The sequence below is a fragment of the Typopeltis vanoorti genome, chromosome 5, assembly GCF_054136105.1.
Source record: "Typopeltis vanoorti isolate ZY-2024b chromosome 5, IOZ_Tvanoo_1.0, whole genome shotgun sequence".
In the NCBI taxonomy this organism is placed as follows: domain Eukaryota; kingdom Metazoa; phylum Arthropoda; class Arachnida; order Uropygi; family Thelyphonidae; genus Typopeltis; species Typopeltis vanoorti.
This window is the reverse complement of record NC_143553.1, coordinates 114978624-115003194: the sequence shown is the minus strand read 5'-3', so window position 1 is coordinate 115003194 and position 24571 is coordinate 114978624. Positions and strand designations below refer to the sequence as shown.

At 34.6% G+C, this 24571-nt stretch overlaps 1 protein-coding gene across 1 annotated transcript in view; it reads right to left on the bottom strand.

Annotated features, from left to right (window-relative positions):
• The window catches only part of LOC150106740 (rho guanine nucleotide exchange factor 11-like), an 837747-nt gene that overhangs the window by 532145 nt on the left and 281031 nt on the right, over positions 1-24571 (bottom strand). Inside the window, exons 15-16 of the mRNA XM_090393466.1 lie at positions 7243-7341; positions 5822-5867 (exon numbers count right to left, since the gene is read on the bottom strand). Coding sequence (XP_090249592.1) covers positions 5822-5867; positions 7243-7341 — 145 coding nt within the window. The remainder of the gene's footprint in view (positions 1-5821; positions 5868-7242; positions 7342-24571) is intronic.

Here is a 24571-nt window from a genome sequence, read left to right as displayed (position 1 = left end):
TCCATTCTTATATTTTATTACAGTTATTTGACTTTTTCCAACTGATAAATATTTTCTTAGTATTTTCATATTTTTATTGTTTTCAATTGTTTCTTTTATTTTTTTAGTTCTGAATATTCTATTTTAGAAATTAAGTTTTTGTCTTGTTTCATATTTTGTCTCTTTTTTAGTAGAATGGTGTCTATTTATTTATTTATGTCTTCCTATACAAATAAATTTATTAAGTCTAGTTTTTTGATTGAGTCTTTCTTCATAATCCTTCTTCTTGTTTTCAATAGGTTTTAAGTCAAAACTTCTTGATTTTTTGTTGTTTAGCCATTTTATTCTTTCCAATTTGGGGTTTATTTTAATTTTGACTCTCACCAGTCGGTGCTCACTTCCTGTTTTTACTTGATTTAGCACTCAGGTATCTTGAACTATTTCTTTATTATTATACAGTATACAATCTATTTCATTTTTTATTTCTCCATTTGGACTTCTCCATGTCCACTTTCTTTTGAAGGTTTTCTTAAAAAATGTATTCATAACATAAAGCTTGTTACTGATAGAGAATTCTGTAAGAACTATTCCTGAGTTGCTGCTTATACCATATATGTATGGTTCTATTGTGACTATTTGGTGAATGGGATGACCTACTTTAGGTCATCCCATTCACCATTCAGGTTAAAATCGCCCATTACTATAGTAAAATTTTGATTGCTATTTCTTTTTTTGTCTAGAGTGTGCTGCAGTGAGTCATAAAATGCTTCTTATCACTTCATTAGTGTGGGATGAGGTGGGAGCATATATTTGGATGATCTTGATTTTAAGTTTGGAGTTTAAGTGTAATTTCTATTATTCTTTCATCTGTATAATTAAAATCTTCTATAAGGTGCACTTGTTTTCTTAATTAGAACTCCAACTCCGTATTGTCCTTTAGTTTTCCCATAATAGTATAAGTAGTCTTCATTTTTTAGTTTTCATTAAATGTTCACCCGGCCTGTGAACTTCACTTAAACCTATGATGTCCCATTTAATATGTTTTAGTTCTTGCTGTAAGATGGTAAGGTCTTTCTCTTCTTTAAGTGTTCAACAATTAAATGTTCCTATAGAGAGGAAAAAAAGATTGTACTGATTACTGTTATATTTATAAATTCTTTTGGGCTATTCCAGTATTGCTTATTATTTGGGAAAGCTTCTCCAGTGCATCATGCTCTGGTCTGCATAAATGGTTTCGATCAGAGTAGTTATATAGTTGGGGAAATCTAGTCACATCCAGTGTTTGCCCATTGTATTGTTTACTATGGTGGTATAAATCAAGTGGATAACTATTTATTTATTTTTTTTAATAGAGTATATACCAAATAAAGTTTAAGAGGTTCATGCTAATGGTAAGCAAACATCTAAAGCTAATAATTAACTAAATTTATTTCACTAATCAGATTATAATTCAATATTTCACCTTGCATATCAAGACATTTTAATGGACAAAAAGAAGTTTGGAGAATGCCTTTAATATTCTTTAATAACTTCAGTATTTTTGGAATCTACAATCGCAGATTCCAAAATATTCTCTCTACTTTAAATCCGTTCCTGTATATGCAAGGAGCTTCTTGCATATACAGATGAGTTTCTTGCATCTTCAAATATTTCCAGCTTTTTTTTATCTGATTATTCTGCAATTAATGCATAATTAATAGCAGTAGCCTCATGTTATAACCCCATTAATGATAGGATACTTTCTATTAGACTTAAGGCTCAGCCTACCAATGTATCAATTATGGTAGTTTATGCACCCCACACAGATAGGCCTGAAGAGAGTGAGGAATTCAATGAAAACTTACAAACTGTTTTGGACTGCCTGCCAAGGAGAGACATACTTTACATCATAGGGGACTTAAGTGGGAAAGAGTATGAGAGTCAAGCCAGAGTATGGCATGTTTGGTCAGGGTGAACATAACACCCGGTGAAGACTGTTGGAATTTGCCCGTGCTAACAGATTAGTCATTACCAATACCTGCTTCCAGAAACATCCACGAAGGACCTATACTTGGACATCTAACATTGATAGGTCAAGGCAACAGATTGATTACATCCTAGCTCTCCAGTGGTGGAAGACAAGCATCTCTGATGTGCATACTTGTCCTGGAGCAGATTGTGGTACAGACCATCAGCTAGTAAGAGCCAAAGTAAGACTAAGACTCCGAAAACTTCCAGGTCAGGCACATCCCACTAGATTTGATGTCAGAGTAATTCCTAGTGGATTCACAGAAGAAACATCAACTTGGTTGGATGATTTTTTGGAGACCAATGAGGAGAACTCACCAGAAATTCTTTGGGAAGGAGTCAAGATGATACAGGATACAGCGAAGAAGTATCTCTGCCCAATAAGAAGACCAAGAGACCCATGGATATCAGATTCAACACGGGAACTAATCAAAAGAAGGTGGTTGGGAAAAAAAGAGACACAGGGACTGAAGAATACAAGAGATTACATAGAAAGTCAGAAGAGCCATCAAGCAGGGCAAGGAAAAGTTCTATACTAATAAATGTGAAGCAATGAAGTTCCAAATGAGGAGGTACAATTATAAAAGGATGTTTTATTTAGTTTGTGACTTAAAGCACAAGTTTAAGCTTAAATTGAATGTCATCAAAGACAGGAATGGAGCATTACTAAGAAAAGAGTTGGAAATCAAAAACAGATGGAAAGAATACTGTGAGGAACTGTACAGCAGAGTGGATAAGGAAAATGTGGAGCCCTCTCACCAGGAAAAATTTAGATTTGGAACCTCCTCCACTTAGGCATGAAATCGAAAGAGCAGTCAAGCAGCTTAACAGCAATAAGGCCCCAGGTGCAGATGAAATCCCAGCAGAGTTAATTAAGGCCACAGGGGACGAAGGGATAAGAGTGTTTCATAGACTGATTACAAGGATATGGGAGACAGGATCATGGCCTAGAGACTGGAAGAAGTTGGTTTTCATACCACTACATAAAAAAGGTGATATGAAGGTGTGCAAGAATTATAGAACTATTAGTTTAATATCTCATGCAGGCAAAATTCTGTTGAAGATCATGCTGAATAGGACTGAGGCCAAAGTTGAGGCAGAGATGCCCAAGGAACAAGCAGATTTTAGGAAAAGTAAGGGCACCAGAAATCAGATCCTTTGCCTTAGACAGATCATAGAAAAATATAAAGAATTCAGACCCCCTCTGGTAATGTGTTTCTTAGACTACTCTAAAGCCTTTGACTGTGTTGAGCATGTGAAACTGTTAGAAGTAATGAAAATAATGGGTTTTCCTCAACCCATACTATCAGCTTGATAGCCAACTTGAATAGGGAGCAAGAAGCACAGTAAGAACAGGTGTTGTATTGACTGACTGGCTTCAAGTTGGAAAAGGAGTTAGGCAAGGATGTTTACTTTCTCCTCACTTGTTTAGTATATGTGTGGAGGACATCATGCGTGAAGCATTGAATGAGCTCAGGACAGGAATTAGGATATGACAGTGATGGCGAACCTTTTTACCCAGGTGTGTCAAACATCTTTTTTTTTAAACTATTGACGTTGTTGATGTGCCACTTGCATACATGCATTATAAATTTAGCTACATAATCATAGATGGTGACTTATGCATATCATATTAGGCTATTTATTTAATAGAACATTGATATAAAATCTATGAATTCATATTATACAATTAATTTAATAAAGTGAAATTACAAACTTACATTACATTTAATGACTTTTCTGTTGCTGAGTGCTGGTAGAAAGTTGCTTTAGGGCTATACTGTGTACATTTTAATGCTACAAAGGCAGCACTCAAATCATTGCTCAATCTATTTCTCCTTTTCAATTTGATATTATTTAAGGCAGAAAATAGTGATTCACAGTATATAGAAGTTTTTATGCTAAGTTTTTATAATATCATATGACTATGCAAAAATTATAATGATTAAGAAAGAAAACGTAAACTTAAAACGCTCGTTGTTTATAGGCTAGTTACAAAATAAAATAGAAATAAGCTAACTACAAAATAAAATAGAAATAGGCTAACTATAAAATATAATTCTTTCAATGAACCGAAACCTACCTTCGCCTTAACTGAGAGCGATCTCACACGATTTATCGCAGCTTTTTCATCAGAATACCAACATCTTTCAACATCCAAGGTGTGTCACCTGAAACCCTCAAGTGTGTCAGTGCTGACACGCATGTCATAGGTTCACCATCACTGGGATAGGAGGCAGATTGATCAGTAATCTGAGGTATGCTGATGATACGGTACTCCTTTGTAATGACATGGGAGAACTAGGACTAATTCTTGACAAAGTTAACAAGATCAGTAATAACAGAGGACTTCAACTCAATTCTAGCAAGACAAAGATCATGGTTCTCAAAGGAAAAACAAACAGAGAAGCTCTTGAGAAACAAGTGTATCTTAATGGAGAAAGAATTGAGGAAGTCAGCAAGTTTGAGTACCTGGGATCCATTATTAATGTGAAGAATTGCTGTTCAGAAAATATCAGAAAAAGGTTAGGAATGGCTAAAACAGCAGTCAGAGATCTGTCTAAAATCTGGAAGGATGGATCTATCTCCATAGGAACAAAGTTGAGGATTTTAGATGCAGTTGTTTTTCCAACAGCGACTTATGGATGCGAGACTTGGAACCTAAAGAAGTCAGATAAGAAACGGATATCTGCTTTTGAGATGTGGTGTTACAGAAGGCTGTTGAGGATATCATATACTGAAAGGTGTACAAATGAATGGGTGTTAGAAAAGATCAGTAGAACTTTAAGGCTCCTTAAGGATATTGACAGAAGAAAGTCAAAATATTTTGGACACATAGAAAGGATGGAAAAGGGACTTCTCAGAACAGTAATAGAAGGTAAAGTTCCTGGAAAAAGAGGAAGGGGTAAACCATCAATGATATGGATGGATGGATGGATGGATGGTGTGTGTGTGTGTGTGTGTGTGTGTGTGTGTGTGTGTGTGTGTGTGTGTGTGTGGAGTGACTGATCTTCAGAGAGTTGAGGCCACCAGAAAAGCAAACAACAGGACTCTACATGGCGAAGTCTGGTGTGGCACATCACCGAGCATCGGAGTGACCATACGGCATCTGCAGATGCCCAGTGAACACAGAGAGAGAGCAAGCCTCATGTGACATCACTTAGATAAGAGAATGCATAAGTGAACTGTTATGAAATGACCTAGCACCAAATATACCTACAAATTCCTTTTCACTAACGATTAACTTGACTGTTTCATGTGGTACAAAAAATATTACTGCAGAACTTCCAAACTATTTTTCTTGACATGCTAGCACAGAGATTGAAGTCAGTGCTGATTTTGGATATGCAACTTTATAATTACGCTCAAATTTTAATTCTTTTCTATGTGTGTGTGTGTATGTATGGTACAGTCAAGTTTCACTATAACAAACGCAGAAAATTACCTTTTCTGCTCAATATTACTTCTCACTCATAACTAATGCTGCATAAATCCCAAATCTGCCCTACCTTAGAATACTGTTCTCACATATAGAATGACACACACAAAACCACTTCAAAATGCTTGATGCTCAAAACAAGGTGATCCAGTTAATATGAGCAGCAAATGGTCTAGAACCCTTCACTGTCAAACCTAACTTCTTATCCTCCCCATTTCATTCCATCTAACTCTGTGTTTTAGAACAGTATTTCCCACAGAGTTTTCTTTGTTTAAAAAACATAAGATTCCCTGTTTCTTCTTGACAAATTATTCTAATATCCACATTTTAAAAACATCTGCTATATTTTTACTATTCTTAGAAAAACAACAAATAATTTGAAAGTTTAATATTTACCTATTTCATGAAGAATAGTCTCATCAATATTATGCAACTTTAAAGGCTAGAAGAAAGAAAAAATAAATAAATTAACATGCTTCTTAACAACTATACATAAAACATACATTTATTAATTATTATATGAATACTATGCTGGATTCCAGGATTTGCTGCTGGAATTACATTCTAGCTCACAAAATGTACTTACTATCTCTCACAACATACTCTAGTCAACTCATGTCTTTGACTCCACTCTTGCTAAATATCCAGAAAATAATACTACATTTCCTCCCCATACCTGAAAAATTTCTCCATATGTGTGTGTGTACCATTTCTGTTTTTGCCTACTTACGTGTCAAATTGGAAACTCACAGTATACCTTATACTATCTGCACAGTTGCTATTGCTTAGTCTTAATATAATCTTAGTTATCCATTTATGTTTCTTCTTCACTGTTTGCAGTCTCCTAAAAACTCCTAAAAACTCAAGCAATCAAGGTCTATACACAATTGTCCAGATAACACTAGAGTTAGACATGTGCTGAATATTTGGTTTTGCTTTGGTATTTGGCCACTTTAACATGTTTTTCAGATATTCAGCTTCAGCCAAATCAGTAGAAAGATTCAGCAATCGTCCAGCCAAAGCAGAAAAATGTAATGCATTATAACAAACACAAACAATCGAGAAAAGCCTCCACTTATCTTGTCCAACCATTCAAATTTTCCCAGCTAACAAGTAAACTTATTCTGCAGTACAATTTCTTTCAACACTAGATACCAGTTTATTATTATTATTATTACGTAACACCTCCGGGGAGTCCAAAGACTCATCGAGGAAGGGTACCTACTCTACAACTCTGTCTCCACCACTCAATCCACCAACTACAATGAACTGCAACTGTCATCATCTACACCAATGCCATCTTTTTTTCTATTTTTATCAATTTCGTATATTTTTTTTTTTTATTTTATTCTTTGCAAATTCCAAAAACTCTGCTCTAGAGACCAAACATTGAACTTTTTCAATCACTTCAGACCTCCAATAAGTGGGGAGTAGGGATCTCATAGCAGGCAATGAAATTCATCTTCTGACCTAAAGACAATCACAAACATCCATGCACAAACCTACAACTTATTGGTTAGAGAGTGGGTATGCCAACCACTCAGCCAACCAGGCTAAAAATCCTCATCAGAATTGTGAATGTTTGGCTATCAAAAATAAAGAATTCATTTGGAAACATAACTGGCAACACAGAGACCTGTATTCTTATATAATTTAATCTATTTTAGAGACTTATTTATGAAGAATTTCTAAATTAATCATGTTTAACTCCTTGAGACAGTCAATAAAAGTCAAAGAATGTTACATATAAAACTTTTTCAAAGTTTACATAATATAATGAAATAATAATCAATTTAATACACAATTGAGATACTTACAGCACCAGGTACTAAAAAACTAGAATGAATTTCATATGCCCATTTCTTCATTTCTTTGCTTGTTCCTTGTTCATATAAGTCAGATATTAGATAGAAAAACTGAAATACAAAAATATGTAGTGATATTAAAATTACAGAAATTTCAAATTGAATAAATAGATATTCAATACATACACATTCTCTCTCTCAAAACTAGAATCTTACCCATTCGTTTTTGTTAATTAGTCCATAATAACTACTAGATGACATTAATTCAGTATCAAAAATGCAATGGCCACATAGTCCAAAGAGAAAGATAAAACTAACATTACTTAAAAAACAGGTTCATTTTCAGCAGTTTGAGATTTTCTTTTAATGTTACAAATTTTAGCAATATCATTATACATGTAGTTACTTGATAATCTGTGGGGAACATATTCACATTTACATTGAATGTATGGTACACACTTAGTGTGTATATGTAGGGCTCCAGAAATCCATTAGCTATAAGTTTGCAAGTTATCAGGGACAAGTGAATTTTCAGCTTCATTCTAAATACATTCAAAATGCATTGCTTTATTATTATATTTATTTATTTATTTTACATAATTTAGACTTTTTTTTTTTTTTTTTCAGTTTTAAACATCATCTCATTCATTATCAAGTTATTTGATCATGGGCAGCCTCGAATGAATGTAATAAAGAAGTTTCATCTTCAAAAAAGGAGATAGCATCTTTATGTAATCAATTCAATACGTTGATTCCTTCATAACGGTTTGAGAACCCTACCAATGTACTCTCAAGATACCTTGCTGCTGTTTATGAAATGTGAAGTAAATTCACATCTATGACAACAGGTGTTACTATTCATCTCTTGTCCTCTGTTAAAAACTAAAACCTACCCTGTGTCTACTGATCATTTTTGAAATAAATAATCAAGTATTCACAAACAATTTATTTTCTATAACTTGCAAATGATAATCATTCTTATAAAAATCAGAGATATCCTTAAGAAAAAAAATTTCGACACGCCCATTTTTATTTGTTTTACTGTGAACTGAAATTCTGTCAATATCCTCTCTAACCCTTAACTTGGTATGCAGCTGTAATATATAGATGGAAGCTTATTTTCAGAATTTACAACATAATTCCTTGTGACACTAAAAGTGTCACAAGAAACGTAAAAGAAAAGTACACTAATTGATTAGCGTACTTTTCTTTTAGTGTTACACGGTGATCAGCATTCATTTTAGAAATTATGGACTTTACACAACTGTGTTATGAATAACACAATTGTTATAAATAACAATTATAATTTCCCAACGTTTCGACCTTCATATTAAGGTCATCATCTGGAGCATACACAAATATACAAGGACAAGCTGAGTTACATTTTACACAGAATGCTAAAGACACAATGATTTGATCAACGGTTATTCTACTGGCATGACCTCTAGTGAAAATATTATATACAGGTATTCCTCGATTAACGCGGTTAATTAATCCCTCGATGTTACCACGTGTATCAAAATCGCATTCATCAAATCTAATAATCAATGGTAAAAATTATAATTCATCCATGATCGATTACTGTATTAATGATTAGTTTTATATGGTACTCTTTTAGGAAAAATAAAAAATGAATGCAAAGTAAATGTTTAATCTAACAGATAAGCTTAGGTGTTGATGGTTATTCATTACTTACTTTTCACGGTATTAACAACACCACAAACACTTTTATCAACAAAGATGTTTTATTAACGCTTATATTTCGCTGATTTTCAACTCAGCATCATCAGAGCACAACACACTTGTAAACGCGACAGTGAGTGAAACAATATAATTGCAAAAGACAAAAGATCTAAAGTCCTATTTTTTGGTGCCTTCTAACGAGGAAAAAAAAAAAAACAAAAAAACAGCAGTTATTATCCAAGAGTTTTTCTTAGGATAACCGTCTCCCAAATTTTTGGCAAATTAATGCAACCATATTTGTTAAGGTTGGGAGAATTCTTCAAAGCCATTGCTGACTCAAAAAATAATCTTTCAGATCTATAACGACTCCTAAATAGCACATTCGTTTTCCTCCATCTAATCCTGTGTGAAGGAGTGTTCAAAGAGTGGTCTTCCAGTCCCAACTTGCCATAGTAATAGTAGCGAATGTATCTTTCATGTTCTTCCAGGTGGATGTTCACTGATCTTCCTGTTTGCCTATAATAGGCCAAGTCACAGTCACATGGAACTTCATACACTCCTGGGTGTGCTAAAGGGTGAAGTTTATCCTTAGGCGAGTGGATCAGAGTTGCCAGCTTGACATGAGGTTTGAAAGTGGTGCGAAGGCCATATTTCAACAATACTTTGGCTATCTTTTCCAATGTACCTCTGAATATAGGGAATAGAAATGGTCATGTTGTATTCTTGTGTATTAGGAGAGGGCAGAGTAATGGGCCTACGTAGTATTTTATCTATTTTGTAGGGATTGTAGCCTTTGGCTAAGAACATATGGCACAGGTATTGGAGTTCAGTGGTCAGAGCTGTATCGTTAAAACAAATGGCTCTGGCTCTGTGTGTAAGTGTTTTTAAAATGACATACTGTTGGACTGGATGATGATGTGATTGTTTATGTAGGTATCTTCCTGTGTGTGTAGGCTTTCTGTAAATAGAAAAAGATAGGGATCCATCTGAAAGGCAGGTGACTAATGTGTCAAGAAATGGTAAACAGTTATTTGATTCTTTTTCTACTGTGAAGTGAATTTTGGGGTGTTGGCTGTTTAGGTAGGTGACAAAAGCAACCAAAGTGTCTTGTCCATTTCACTCACTCATTGTCGCGTTTACAAGCGTGTTGTGCTCTGATGATGCTGAGTTGAAAATCAGCGAAATATAAGCGTTAATAAAACATTTTTGCTGATAAAAGTGTTTGTGGTGTTGTTAATACCGTGAAAAATAAGTCATGAAAGTAAATGTTTAATAAATACTTGTACCTACATTATTTACTGCTATTTTTTTTATCAAAAGAAGTTATCAAGAGTCGTTTGAACAGTTTTAGTTTTTTTCTTATCAGCATAAATTCTACGATAATAAGCAAAATGACTCTCCAAACCTTGCCAAACAAGCAATAAAACATAAAGAAAAAACACTGCAAATATAATGCATGATGGTACAAATTAAGTGGATATTGAATCCAACATTATTTCATAGCCGAAGATAGAAAGTACAAGAGTTTTGTGATGAATATACAGAAACTAAAAGTTTCGGCGGATGCAAGCATAAGTAACCTTATGGGCAACTCGTAGTAAAGGCAGAGTAAACTCCAGATCACTTTCCTTAGTAGTTTCCATCATGTAGAGCACACCTCCTAGAGGACATGTATGATAAATAAGTCTTTGGCTCTCTATTTTAGTAATACATGATGGTTTATTTATTTTAAGTTACAATCTAGAAATTATCGAACAAAAACCATGCTATACTGATATTGGATGTCGCAGTATCTCTCATATACAATTTACTGTCAAATATCACAAACCTTTACATAACGTGTGTTAAACCAAACTAACAGCAAAAAACAGTGTGGAATATCACTCGTAACATATGAATGCACAGCTACTCATGACCTCCAAGCTATACACTGAATTGTGTAAGAATATTTATATTAAACATTTTGCATGTACCTATCAGATCAGCTGCAAGTGCTGCAGGGTTAAAGGCATGTTAATCAAAACTCTTACTGCGTATATCAAGTGATTGCCGCAATTAATTTCACCACGTTAAGCAAGGGATACCTGTATATATACATATATAATTAAATAAAAAATACAAATAAAATTAAAAAATTAATTAGAAACTACATCAAAGCTATATTCTATTTAAGATAACATCAGACAAACATTCTTTCATATAGATAGTTTTCTTACAGTAACAATGATGTCCTAATTTAACATGACAATTGTTATATTAGATTTACAATTCTGGATTATCTACAGTCCTGTTTATAGTTAACTCTTAGGGGAGACAGGTTCCGTGGATAGAATGTGCTTTCCATATGCTTGAGATTTTTAGACCATCATTAATGTTAAGATTAGGGTGGTTGATAAGAATCTCACAGGCTTCTTTAAATTTACGATCATACCGTGTTTTGGTGTTGTAAACAACTGGTGTTTTTCCAGTCAATTCTATGTAAAGTGACAGGGCATGATCAGAAAGGCCAGCTTCACCATAGTTATTATATTTAATGTGTCATTTATGTTCCTTTTGTCTGATAGGAATTGTGTGTTCTGTTTGCCCTATATATGCTGGATTACAGGTGCAATAAATACGGTATACTCCAGGGTGGGCCAGCGGAGAGAGTGGGTCTTTGGATGAGTTGCATAAGCTTTTTAATTTTGCAGGAGGTTTAAAAGGTGGCTTTAAGGTTATATTTCTGTAGTATTCAGTTTATTTTATCTGATGTCCCTTTAATGTATAGGATGGTTATAGTTTTATTGTAGTCTAGTTTATCTCCATTTTTAGTGAGGTCTTGTAGAGAATTTTGTTGATAGTGTTTGCTGTAACCATTTTTAGAAAAGTATTGCCGATAAAATTCATCTTTAAGCGCTTGTTCATTGGAGCAAATCTTCAAAGCCCTATTTTTTAGAGTATTAATGACACCTAGCTTTTGTGTTGGTAGGAGTTTATGTGTATATATTGGCCAGTGTGTCGGTTTTCGGTAAACAGTGATGGAAAGACTGCCAGAAGGAAGATGTGTGACAAGTGTATCTAGAAACAGAATTGTGTTCTGCTTTTCAATTCTCAATTGTGAACTGTATGCGTTTGTATTGTTCGTTTAGGTGGCTGAGGAAGGTGTCTAATGTCTGGCAGCCATGGGGCCAGATAGTGAAAACATCATCAACATATCTAAGCCAGACTTTGGATTTCAAAGGAGAAGAATCTACAGCATGTTGCTCAAAATATTGCATATAAAAGTTAGTGGGGGGGGGGATAATGTCGTGCTCATGGCTGTGCCTTCTTTTTGTAGGTAGAAAGCGTTTTGCCACACAAAATAAACAGAACATGAGGGCATAGACATCAAAACTGACTAATAAATCATCTTTTTCTAATGTAATGACTTTGATTATGTTTCTAAAATGTTGCGTGTTTCTGATATAGAAGGGAGAATGACCTACCAACTCCTTGAGCGTTGATGCCAATTTATTAGCATCAACACTCAAGGAGTTTTATTCTAAGTAATAATTATTCGAATTATTCTAAGTAATAATTCGGCCTGTCTATACCTTCGACTATCGGCCGGAATGGTGTGTTTTGTTTGTGCATCTTTGGTAGAGAACGAGTTCGGAGAACGAGTGTAGTGTGGAAGTAATTTTTTTACTGTATCTTCGGGCCATGTAGTAACTGATTTAAGTAGCTTCTCTGTTTTCTTTTTTATTCTATCGGTTGGGTCGTAGTTAACAGGTTGATATGTACTGTTGTCCGAGACTAGCAGATTTATTTTTTCTAAATATGTGGTTCGATTTATAATAACGGTGGCACCACCTTTATCAGCTCTAGTTATTACGATGTCCGGATTTGATTTTAGTGATTTCACCACTGTTAATTCACCGCCGTTGATCAAATTGTTGTCTCTTTAGCATACTGTGTGAAATGTAGCTCAGCTTGTCCTTGTATATTTGTGTATATATTCCAGATTACAATCTTAATATGGTCGAAACGTTGGGAAATTAAAATAGTTATTTATAACATGGTTGTAAAGTCCATAATTTCTAAAATGAATAAATTAGTGTAATTATATATTTGCTTTTTAATAGGCTTATTTTTTTTTAAAAAAAACTTAATTATCTTGCAAATGCGTCAGAGATCAGAAGTTACTGACATTACATCGTAAAAAGTTAAACTAGATCCATTGCCAGTGTTGACCATTTTCTGATGTCTTCATAAAGTTATTTCTCTTTTCTATTGAATTATTTTATAGATCATTTATATAAATTCATGCTTCATTATGAAGTGTAAAACTGAAGGTGAAGGGCTGCTAGAAAATATTAAAAAAAGACTGAAGAAAAGAGTTCTAGTTCATCATCAACTAAAATCAACGTGCTTTTAAGACAAATGGCTCAAGGAGTTCAAGTGATTGTGCTGCAAATATGAAGATGCGTTCCGTAATGTATAAAAATATCCTGGCAGAAATTCTAGATTACTATAAGCTTTTAGAGACCTTTTTAAAGCAGAGCATTTTGGTTTCATGAAACATTTCAATTTTCACAAAAAATGCTGTGACAAAGACTTGGAAAGAAATCACCCAGGGGGAAAACACCTCTAACTGCTTTTCAAAGAAAGATCTATTCTAAAATGCTTGAACATCTGAACTGCCTTTTTAATACAGAATATTATAAAACTAAATTCAATAAACCATTTGCTGTTTTCAATAACTGATAGGCCCAGTAGTAGAACAGGATCAAAATGACATGTAACGTAAAGAATTTGTATCGGTTACTACTGATGTCATTAAACAAAAATTAGCTAAGGAAATCACATTCCAGTAGAGAGTCTTCTTCTAGATGCTTCTTCAGATATTTCAAATGAGAAAAAAACTCATTTGTTATATGAGATGCATAAATAAAAATTGAAAAAAGCATTTGTTTATGTGATTTCTCTTCAAAACTCAGCTGCAGTGTACTTGGATAGATGAGAGGTTGAAATGAACAAGTTATTCTTGTCCATTGAAGGATAGTAATTGATCAGCTGGTAGTGGAATTGAAGTAGCATGCTAGGAAAAACCTAGTGTCCAAAATTAAAGAGACATGCCAGATCAGCTAAATTCATATTATTGCTAATTCATAAAATTAGCTGTTTTAAATTCTATTAGAGATCTTTTTGCTGGTGAAACTGAAACAGTGGTTTATGCATGCATGCATGCACACACACACACTGCGTACATGTATAGATTTATTTTATCTCCCCCACACACACACACAGCATTAGGTTAATGTATATACAGTAAACCCTTGATTTAATGGACTAATAAGCGCTAAGGGGTACCGTTAAATCGCAAATTTTTAAAATAAAAATATGTGTAACATTATACTGCAACTTTATCAATATTAGCACTGTAATAACAAAAAAATTGTTTTACACACAATTTTCATACTTTTAGATAAGTTAATGTGAAGTTAATGTTCGATGATTTATTTTGGTAATCGTTTGGTTTAGGTAATCCTGCTTTGAAAAAAACTATCAAGTTTTTTTGAACTTTTGAATTCTGCTGTTTTTTTATAATTAATCCCTATAATTATGAAAATATGTGTAATAAAACTGCCGCAGAAAATCACACCATGCAACAAAAGAATCAATTACAGTACTATTAGTGTGAAAATTTGTTAAAAATAACAGGAAATTAATAACAAAAAATAACCTGTTAATTTAATTATAAGCAAATCTTGGTTAAAAGCATTTTAAAATTAACAGGGTGTTAGTTTTCACATGACATACAGACCAGAAATTTTGTCTGTTAAATCCGAAGTTTGTTAAATTGAGGTCCGTTAAATTGAGGGTTTACGGTAATTATATGAATAAAATTGTGTGTAAAATAGCAAATGCAGCTACTTTACAACTCAATATTTATGGCATTTTTTAAAAATTTATAATTTAGGAATTAAAGAGTTTAAAACAGAATTAAAACTAAATTTGTTTAATTTAAAGGATATTTATAAATATTAGGAACAGGTAATGTTCACTGTATTAAAAAATATATGAGTAAAATTACCTGGACATTACTTTAGATCAATACAATGGTCATTTCATCTGGCAGAGCACGTTACTTATAGAAAAAATCAAAGTCCCACTATATAGCTTAAGATACCATACTTTGTTCTGCTGCTACAATGGCAGTAAATGATAGCACATACCTGACAACTATCAGTTTCAACATGTGTGTCTTGGAAGATGCGATAATTCTTGGTTGCTCTCGTGATTCCTGTGAACTACTGCTTTTTTTTTTTCCAGTATATATATTCATGCTTACTGTAATTTTTTTTTATCACTGCATGATGTTGGTTAACCTCTCTCTCTCTCCACCTTCTAAAAAAGCAGTGATACAATGTAATACTACTAATTCCATCTTAGTACAAATATTAAAATATCAGCATTCATTCATCAGAATGAATGCTGATATTTTAATTAAAGAATAATTACTTTAATTTCCTGACATTTCGACATTCACATTAAGGTCATCTGGAGCATGCGCACCCATCCACCCACACCTATACACAGAGAGAGAGAGAGAGAAGTCAAACAGTATGTAGAACTGACATTACTTTTTGATCAGTGATTATTTAACTGGCATGACCTCTAGTAGGGAGAAGACTATAGTATTCTAGTAAGCCTCGTAGTTCAGTCTTTATAGATGAAGCCCATTAGTCAGAAAGACCTGGGTTCGATTCCCATTAGTGATGTGAGTAACCTTTATCTGGTCTCTTTTGACCAGGTGAGTTAGCCAGTCTCATAAGGAGCAGGGGATTTTTTTTGCCCAGAAACTCGGGTTTTTCATCTCCCAGAACAGGCAAACCGGCCCTGTGAACACGCAAATCTGCAGACATAGGACACACACACACACACCAGGAAGCATAGGGCTAACCACCTTATCCTCCAGTTATAGTTGCAGTTGCAAGAATAAAAAACCTTGACACCATAAAGGTAGAAGTGGAAGGATTAAGCAAAACAAAGTATCTTAGGATCTTAGTAATAATATAATAAACACTTATATTAAATTACTGATTAGGCCAACATATTGTCGTATTAAAAGTATAAAATATGAGGGATGCTTAAGAGTCAAAGCTGTATAACTGAGAGGAGACCTCCACATAGCCTTTAAAGGAATGTGGAGAACCAACCATGGCTTCTGACCTAAAATCCAATCCTCACCTTCATCAATTCTCAAGAGATGCACCCTATTAGGTATCTACCTGGATACTGAACGAACGATGATGTGCTGGTAATTTGGGATTTAGCCAACGAAATTGTATTCTTATTGGCTTAAATAAAAATATAAAATGATGACAATATGTCAGAATTTCATACCGGCTGGGGTGTCACCTGCTTAAACAAGGCTGCTATTGTTTTTGCTAGGGAACCAGGATGAACAGCGAAAAGTCAGCTACTGGAACAAATCTGAAAAAACACCCCAACTCAACATCACCAGAGTTAAAAATCGGTACTATCAACATAAGAAGCCTGAATGGCAAAAAAATTGAGCTAGCTGAGGAATTGGATAAGTACCAGATCTACTGCTCAGAAAGTCCTGGTGAGGGCTTTCTGAGCAATAAATACAAAATGTTATATTCAGGCAATAACAATCAGGGAAAAGAAGGAGTAGCTATAGTATTCAACACTAAATACGAAGCTAATCTTCTTGAATGGCAAGCAATATCAAGTAGAGTGATGTGGCCAAATATCAGAATAGGGAACTGGACAATGAGATTTATTTGTGCATGTGGCCCCACAGAAGGTTCTACTAAGGTAAAAGTGGAGGAATTTTTTGAGGCTTTAGAGAAAGCAACTGACACAATGAAAAAGGAAAAGTTGGTCCTTGTTGGGGATCTAAATAGCAGAGTAGGAAATGATTGTGAGACATACAAAAATATTTTGGGAAAATTTGGAGAAAAGAGCAAAGCTAATAATAATTCCAGCTCTCAGATGTGACCTTTGACTAAAATACACAAATATTATTCAAGAAAAAATGAAAGAGTTTGAGAACAGGAACCTTCAAGATTTAGAGGCAAAATCCTGAAGAAAACATTGATTGATTCAGCCAGAGAGGTATGTGGTGAGGTTATCTGCAAGAATAGAAAAATCAGAACTCCATGGTGAGCACAGGAAAAGAAGAAAGCACATCAAAAGTTCCTGGCAAATAAGTCAGGGTGTGCTCTTAGAGAATACAGAGACAAATGTAAGAAAGCTAAACACTGTGTAAAACTAGCTAAATAAAAATCATGGGAAGACTTTGGTAAGAACACAGAAAATAAATATCAAAAACGTGGCAAGATATTTTGGAGGTGAAAAAGCTCAGAAATGGAAGAAAGAGTGCTGTAAAAGAAATTAAAGATGATAAAGGTGACATGAAAACTGGAAAAAAAGATATTCTTGGTGCATGGAGTAATTATTTTGAAAAATTGCTAAATGAAACAATCAGTGATAGCCCAAAACACACACAAAATACACAATAAAATAAAAAAATAAAAAAATACACAAAAACGTCTACTAGTTTTGCTAGCTGTAATTGACTAGCTTTGTCAAGACGAGAAGGTAAAAAAACTATTGGTAGATACGAAAAACCAAAGGAATGCAGTAACAGTTAAAACAGACAATGGAAGGCTCGCGTGACATGATACACATGAAGCATGAAGAGTCAGTCATTTTTACAGAATAATTTTTGGCATAATGTAGCTCCGCTAAACTTAATGAGTTAATCAGATTTTTCCACATATCCTTGAATATAACCCCTTGGTTTTGATTAAGGTTATATCCTGTTCGTAGGACTACTGCAGCTTCTTTAAACGTTCGACAACTGTAATCCTCTTCTATATATGACATGGAGCTGTTATCCCAATCTATTGCACGGTTTGAAGTTGAGAAATGATGTGCCAAACCTGAGGTGTCTGTTCTGTTGTGATCGACATCTACATGTTCCTTCTTTCTAATTTCTAGGCTTCTCGAAGTTTGGCCTATGTAGGATAGTCCACACGTGCATGGTATACTATATACACCTGCATATTTGAAGAAAGCTGTGCTGTCTTTAGGTGATCGTAAAAATTGTCTAGTGGTATTCGTCAGTTTAAAAACAACTCTGATGTTATAGGGTTTCATAATTCTAGCTATTTTTGTGGAGATTGGGCCAACATAGGGTAAGACGATGGATGAAACGTACTGAGTTGCTATACGTTGTTGCTGTTGGAGGTTGTTACTGTAGAGAATTTTATTGATTATGTTTTGATAACCATTCTGTGATAGAGATTTAGACATAAGGGAAAGTTCTGTAGGTACGTTCTTCTTCTTCTGTGACTATATTTTGGGCTCTGTTTCTTAGCATATGTATAATGCTGCATTTCTGTGTATGGCGATGATTAGAAGAATAATGGAGATACCGTCCAGTATCTGTGGGTTTTCTATATATCGTAAGTTTGGTATGTTCATTCTCTTTTCTTTTAACTAGTATATCTAAAAAGGGTAGTTGACGATTGTTTCCCAATTCTAAAGTAAATTTGATTTTATGATGGAAAGAGTTAATTTTTTGGAGGAACTCATGTTTACTGTCTACTTTGTCCTTCCAGATAATGAACACATCGTCGACATATCTCCACCAGACTGATGGTTTTGGGTTTATTTTAGCTAGAATGTTATTTTCCAATTTCTCCGTGAACAAGTCCGCATATGGTGGTGACAGGGGGCTGTCTATGGCTAAGCCCTCTAATTGTTGATAAACTATATTGTTAACTTTGAAGAAATCAGACTTGAGACAGTGATGGAATAGTGGTGAGATATCACTTGGAAACAGTTCTTTTATAATCTCCATGACTTCTTCAACTGGTACATTAGTAAACAAAGGGGTGACATCAAGACTTGCCAAAATGTCTGGGTTGGATAAATTGATGTTTTTAAGTTTTTCAACAAAGTGTTGAGAATTTTTTATATAAGAATCCGATTTTCTGATTTGTTCTTTTAATAGGTTTGCGAGATGTTTGGCTAGTAGATATGTTTGGGAGAATCTGCCATCTACGATCAGGCAGAGTGGAACTTCATCTTTGTGTACTTTGGGTGCACAGTAAAGGCGAAGTGTTATAGGATTTAAAGATTTTAGTTTTCTTTTTAACTCCTGAGGCCAACCGTCCATATTGCGAAACAGAAGATCGGTCTCGTTGTGGTACTTCAGGTTGGATCCTTATCTAAAATTTTATATGTGGACTGATCAACTGGTACATTAGTAAAGTATTTATCTTCCTAACATAATCTTTGGTGTTCATAATGACTGTGGAGTTCCCTTTGTCTGCTTTAGTTACTATTATGCCCATGTTTCTTTTTAAGTTGCAAATTGCTTTCCTATCTGAGGGAGTGGTATTCTGTTTCGGTGGTTTAGCTGTAGAGAGGATGATAGTACTTTGGAATCTAATTTCATTGGCTATTGTCTCTATAGTAACAACCTCCAACAACAACATATAGCAACTCAGTACATTTCATCCATCGTCTTACCCTATGTTGGCTCATTCTCCATAAAAATAGTTAGAATTATGAAGCCTTATAACATCAGAGTTGTTTTTAAACTGACGAATACCACTAGACAGTTTTTACGATCCCCTAAAGACAGCATAGCTTTCTTCAAATATGCAGGTGTTTATAGTATACCATGCACGTGTGGACTATCCTACATAGGCCAAACTTCGAGAAGCCTAGAAATTAGAAAGAAGGAACATGTAGATGTCGATCACAACAGAACAGACACCTCAGGTTTGGCACATCATTTCTCAACTTCAAACTACGCAATAGATTGGGATAACAGCTCCATGCCATATATAGAAGAGGATTACAGTTGATGAACATTTAAAAAAGCTGCAGTAGTCCTCCAAACAGGATATAATCTTAATCAAAACCAAGGGATTATATTCAAGGATATGTGGAAAAATCTGATTAACTCATTAAGTTTAGTGGAACTACATTACGCCAAAAATTATGTAACGCACTTTGTAACAATCACTGACTCTTCATGCTTCATGCGTATCATGTCACATGAGCCTACCAATTTTGTCTAACTGTTGTTAACCGTTACTGCATTCCATTGGTTTTTTTTTTGCATTTACTAGTAGTTTTTTACCTTCTCGTCTTGACAAAGCTAGTCAGTTACAGATAGCGAAATTAGTAGATGTTTTTGTGTATATGTGTATTGGCATCTTATCATATGCCTTTTCCAGATCTACAAAACTCAAATAGAGATCTTTGTTATATTCCCATGATTTCTCCACTATTTGTCGTAAGTGAAGATCTGATCCTGACAGCCTCTATTTGGCCGGAATCCAGCTTGTTCTTCACCAAGCCTTCCTTCTACAATTCTTCTCAACCGTTTCTCAAGTATACTTGCATATATCTTACCAGGAACACTCAGTAGGGAAATACCTCTGTAATTCTCACATTCAGTTTTATTTCCCTTTTTATATATGGGTACTATTAGAGCTCTACTGCGATCATCAGGAAATTCATCCCTCTGTCCAGGCCTTCTGAACTATGCAGTGCAGCCACTGTAAGACTTTTATACCACCATACTTAATCATTTCTGGTCAAATATCATCTACTCCTGCTGCCTTTCCACATTTTAAGCCTTTGATGGCTTTTTCTACTTCAAGTATTTATATGTATTCCTGACTGTATGCCTTTTGAGTGTTTTTTACCACTGTGCTATCACTGCTTGTTTTATTTAGCAATTTCTCGGTGTAATTACTCCACACTTCAAGAATATCCTTTTCTCCCGTTTTCATGTCACCCTTATCATCTCTAACTTCTTTTACAGTACTCTTTCCTCCATTTCTAAGCTTTTTCAATGACCTCCAAAATATTTTGCCACCTTCTTGATATTTATTTTCTATGTTCTTGCCAAAATCCTCCCATGACTTTTGTTTAGCTAGTTTTACACAGTGTTTACCATTCTTACATTTGTCTCTCTATTCTCTAAAAGCATAAGCTGACTTATTTGCCAGGAACTTTTGATATGCTTTCTTCTTTTCCTTCACTGCCTCTTTAACTTCCTGTGTCCATCATGGAGTTCTGATTTTTCTATCCTTGCAGACAACCTCACCACATGCCTCTCTGGCTGAATCAATCAGGGTTTTCTTCAAAGCTTGCCACTGAATCTCCAAGGTTTGGTTCCTGTTCTCAAACTCTTTCATTTTTTCTTCAATAATCTTTGTGTATTTTAGTCTACAGTTCACATCTGAGATCTGCTCAACTTTTATTCGCATTAAAACTTTTTTACATGTTATTCTTTTCAATATGAAATTCAATTTTATCCACCTCAAGACTAAACAGTGATCACTTCCAATTTCAAATCCTCTCTACACTCTGGTGTCCTGCACAAGGGAGAAAACATCACTATCAACAATAACATAGTCATTGAGACTTTTCTTATTTCTTGCCTGTTCTCTCCATGTGAATTTGTGCACATTTTTTTGTTGGAACATTGTATTACTAATAACCAGTCCATGTCTTCAGCAGAAATCCAACTGGTATTTGCCGTTATTATCAGCTTTGCTCTTTTCTCCAAATTTTCCCAATATATTTTTGAATGGCTGACAATCATTCCCTACTCTGCTATTTAGATCCCCAACAAGGACCAACTTTGCTTTTTCAATGTGTCAGATGCTTTTTCTAAAGCCTCAAAAAATTCCTCCACTTCTACCTTAGTAGAACCTTCTGTGGGACCATAGGCACAAATAAGTCTCGTTGTCCAGTTTCCCATTCTGATATTTGCCCAAATCACTCTATTTGAGACTGCTTGCCATTCAAGAAGATTAGCCTCATATTTTGTGTTGTATGCTATGGCTACTCCTTTTCCTTGATTGTCATTTCCTGAATATAACATTTTGTATTTATTGTTCAGAAAGCCCTCACCAGGACTCTCTGAGCAATAGATCTGGTACTTATCCAATTCCTCAGCTAGCTCCATTTCTTTGCCATTCAGGCTTCTTATGTTGATAGTACCGATCTTTAACTCTGGTGATGTTGAGTTGGGGTGTTTTTTCAGATTTGTTCCAGTAGCTGACTTTTCACTGTTCACCCTGGTTCTCTGGTGAAAACAATGGGGGGGCTTGTTTAACCGGGTGACGCCTCAGCCGGCATGAAATGTTGTCATGTTGTACCATCATTTTGTAATTTGGTTTAAGCCAATAAGATTTACAAGTGGGTCAGCCAAATCTCAAATTGCCAGTCCATCCTCGTTTGTTCAGGATCCAGATACCTAACAGGGTGCACCACAAGAAGGTGAGGATTGGACATTAGGTCAGAAGCCCTGGTCGGTTCTCTGCATTTCTTTACAGGCTATGTTGAGGTCTCTTCTCAGTTATACAGCTTTGACCCTTAATACTTACCTTAATTGATATTTAATGATATTTGTTTAAGGATCAAAGACCCTTAAACAAGTATTATTAAATATCGATTTTAAAATTTCTTTGTTTCATAAAATACCAGTATTGGGAAATAAGTACAGACACGCTTTGACATATGTAAGTAGACTGTTCCACAACTCCTTATACAGTCGAAATTTACATGAGTCAGATTCCTTCCCTCCAACCTTTCATTACAGTCTGTCATGTCAAAACACATATGCAAAAATTAAACATTTAATGCAATGCAGAAATATTAAATAAAAAAAAATAAAAATAAAAATCCTGTATTAAATACATAAAAGATACATACATTTTAGACCATATCTAGTTGGACAATTTTTAAACACTGCGCACACACACGCACTAAATATATTTTACAATTTGACCATTTGAAAGCTAGTATGATTTTTAAAACTTGCAAACCCACCACTGCTTGCAGCAAACACTATTTGTCATAAGACTCAAAGGAACAAATTTCTGTATCTGGTCTTCCATCCATATCGTTGCACTAATGGACTAATGCCCTAATGGAGATGGTAAAATTTTAAGCAATTTTACCATCGCCATTAGTGCACCTTCACGTTTTGTGATGGTTGTTTTCCTGTTGGTTGTTCCTTTAACATGTTCTTTTATATGCAAGGCATCTTTTACTATGGTATTTACTGTCGATACCGTAAGACCAAGTTCACATGCTATACCGGATAAGCTTTGTTCACCTTCATATTGCTTTATTATCTGTAATTTCATCTCTAGATTGATTGCAGTTCGTTTGTGAGATGGTTCAAGTTTTGATTCAAGGGCACATTTACTACCAACCATTGTGAATAATATTCAGAAAAAATGCCAAAAATATGAAAATAAAAACACTATATAAGTACGGTCACAGCAAGAGGCATGTGGGAACTGGGATGATGAAGCATGTGGGCTAAGCAAATTTCTTACATAAATATGAATTTACATATCTCAAATTTATATATCTCAGGGTCTGTCTGTATTTCAGTGATGAGAGATGGCAATTTTGTCTATAATAGCCTATAACAACAATAGGCTTCAAAATCTCTCTACTATATAGGAAAAACGGAGTCAGTTTCAAAACACACAGGTATCCAATAATTGAAAGCACCTCATCTTCCGAATTAGTTCAGTACAAAATCACATATGGATGAGTATATTGCTATTTCTTGCATTTTCTTTCCATGTGAATATACTGAATATTTTTATGTTTGAAAATTGTGTTAGCAATTATTCATGTCATGAACAAAAATCTGTAACATTAGTGAAGAGAATTCACACTGAAAAAAAATTTTGCCTTTGTTATGAAAGCATTAACAAGGAAGAGATTAAAACAAAGGTAATGTACATTGCTGGTACTACAAAAAACAGAATGAACAAAGGTTGCCCATAATATAAGTTTCAAGTGGTAAAGTTTTAAAGATTTTCACTGTTGGACTGAAGGTCTTGTGTAATATAAGAACCTCATCCAAAGTTAAGGATTTATAATAGCAGTTTTTAATTTTGCCTACACACACACTGTGCCAGAGTGCTACAGGCTCTACAACTTCATGTGTGTGGAGGTTGAATAAAAAAAGTAGGCTTGAGAGGAGATGTTAAAAAGTTAGTCATCCAAATCTTGAGGAGAATAAAGACAACAACCTTTCTTGAGGTTTAGAGCTCAATTACAGATTTGAAACAAATGCTGGGAACATTCTCTCATATTTGTATATATTTCTGTTCAAAAGTAAAGGTCTTGCTTTCTCTTCCCCCCCCCCCCACCTCAAAGGATCCTTTGTCAGAATCTTAGGCAGAGTGATGAAGAATAGAGCAACCATAATGACAGAGGAATTATTTCTTTGCTCTTAATGTATAATTCTGGCTTTCCTTCCACCTTCGTGGAATAAACCAGCTTGCAAAAGGATAAAGGATACTAATTTACTGTGTAGTTAATAAATTGCATTTACTTGAAACTCCAGCTATTGTTTCTGAGGCAAAAAAAAAAATATGCAGATGGAATATGGACCTACTGTGGTCAGACACGGAAAGGTGGAAGAAATTCAGTGATTTAGAGATTATAAGAAAAAAGAGGGAGAGAGACACTGGCTAAAAGGGTGTGATGTAACATATATGGCCAGGGTTAGTAGTAAGGTCATATCTGATAATCATATATTTGTGGCACTGCCTGCTAAGAGTAGATGTGACCAGGATGTCATGGATAGTTACATCGTATC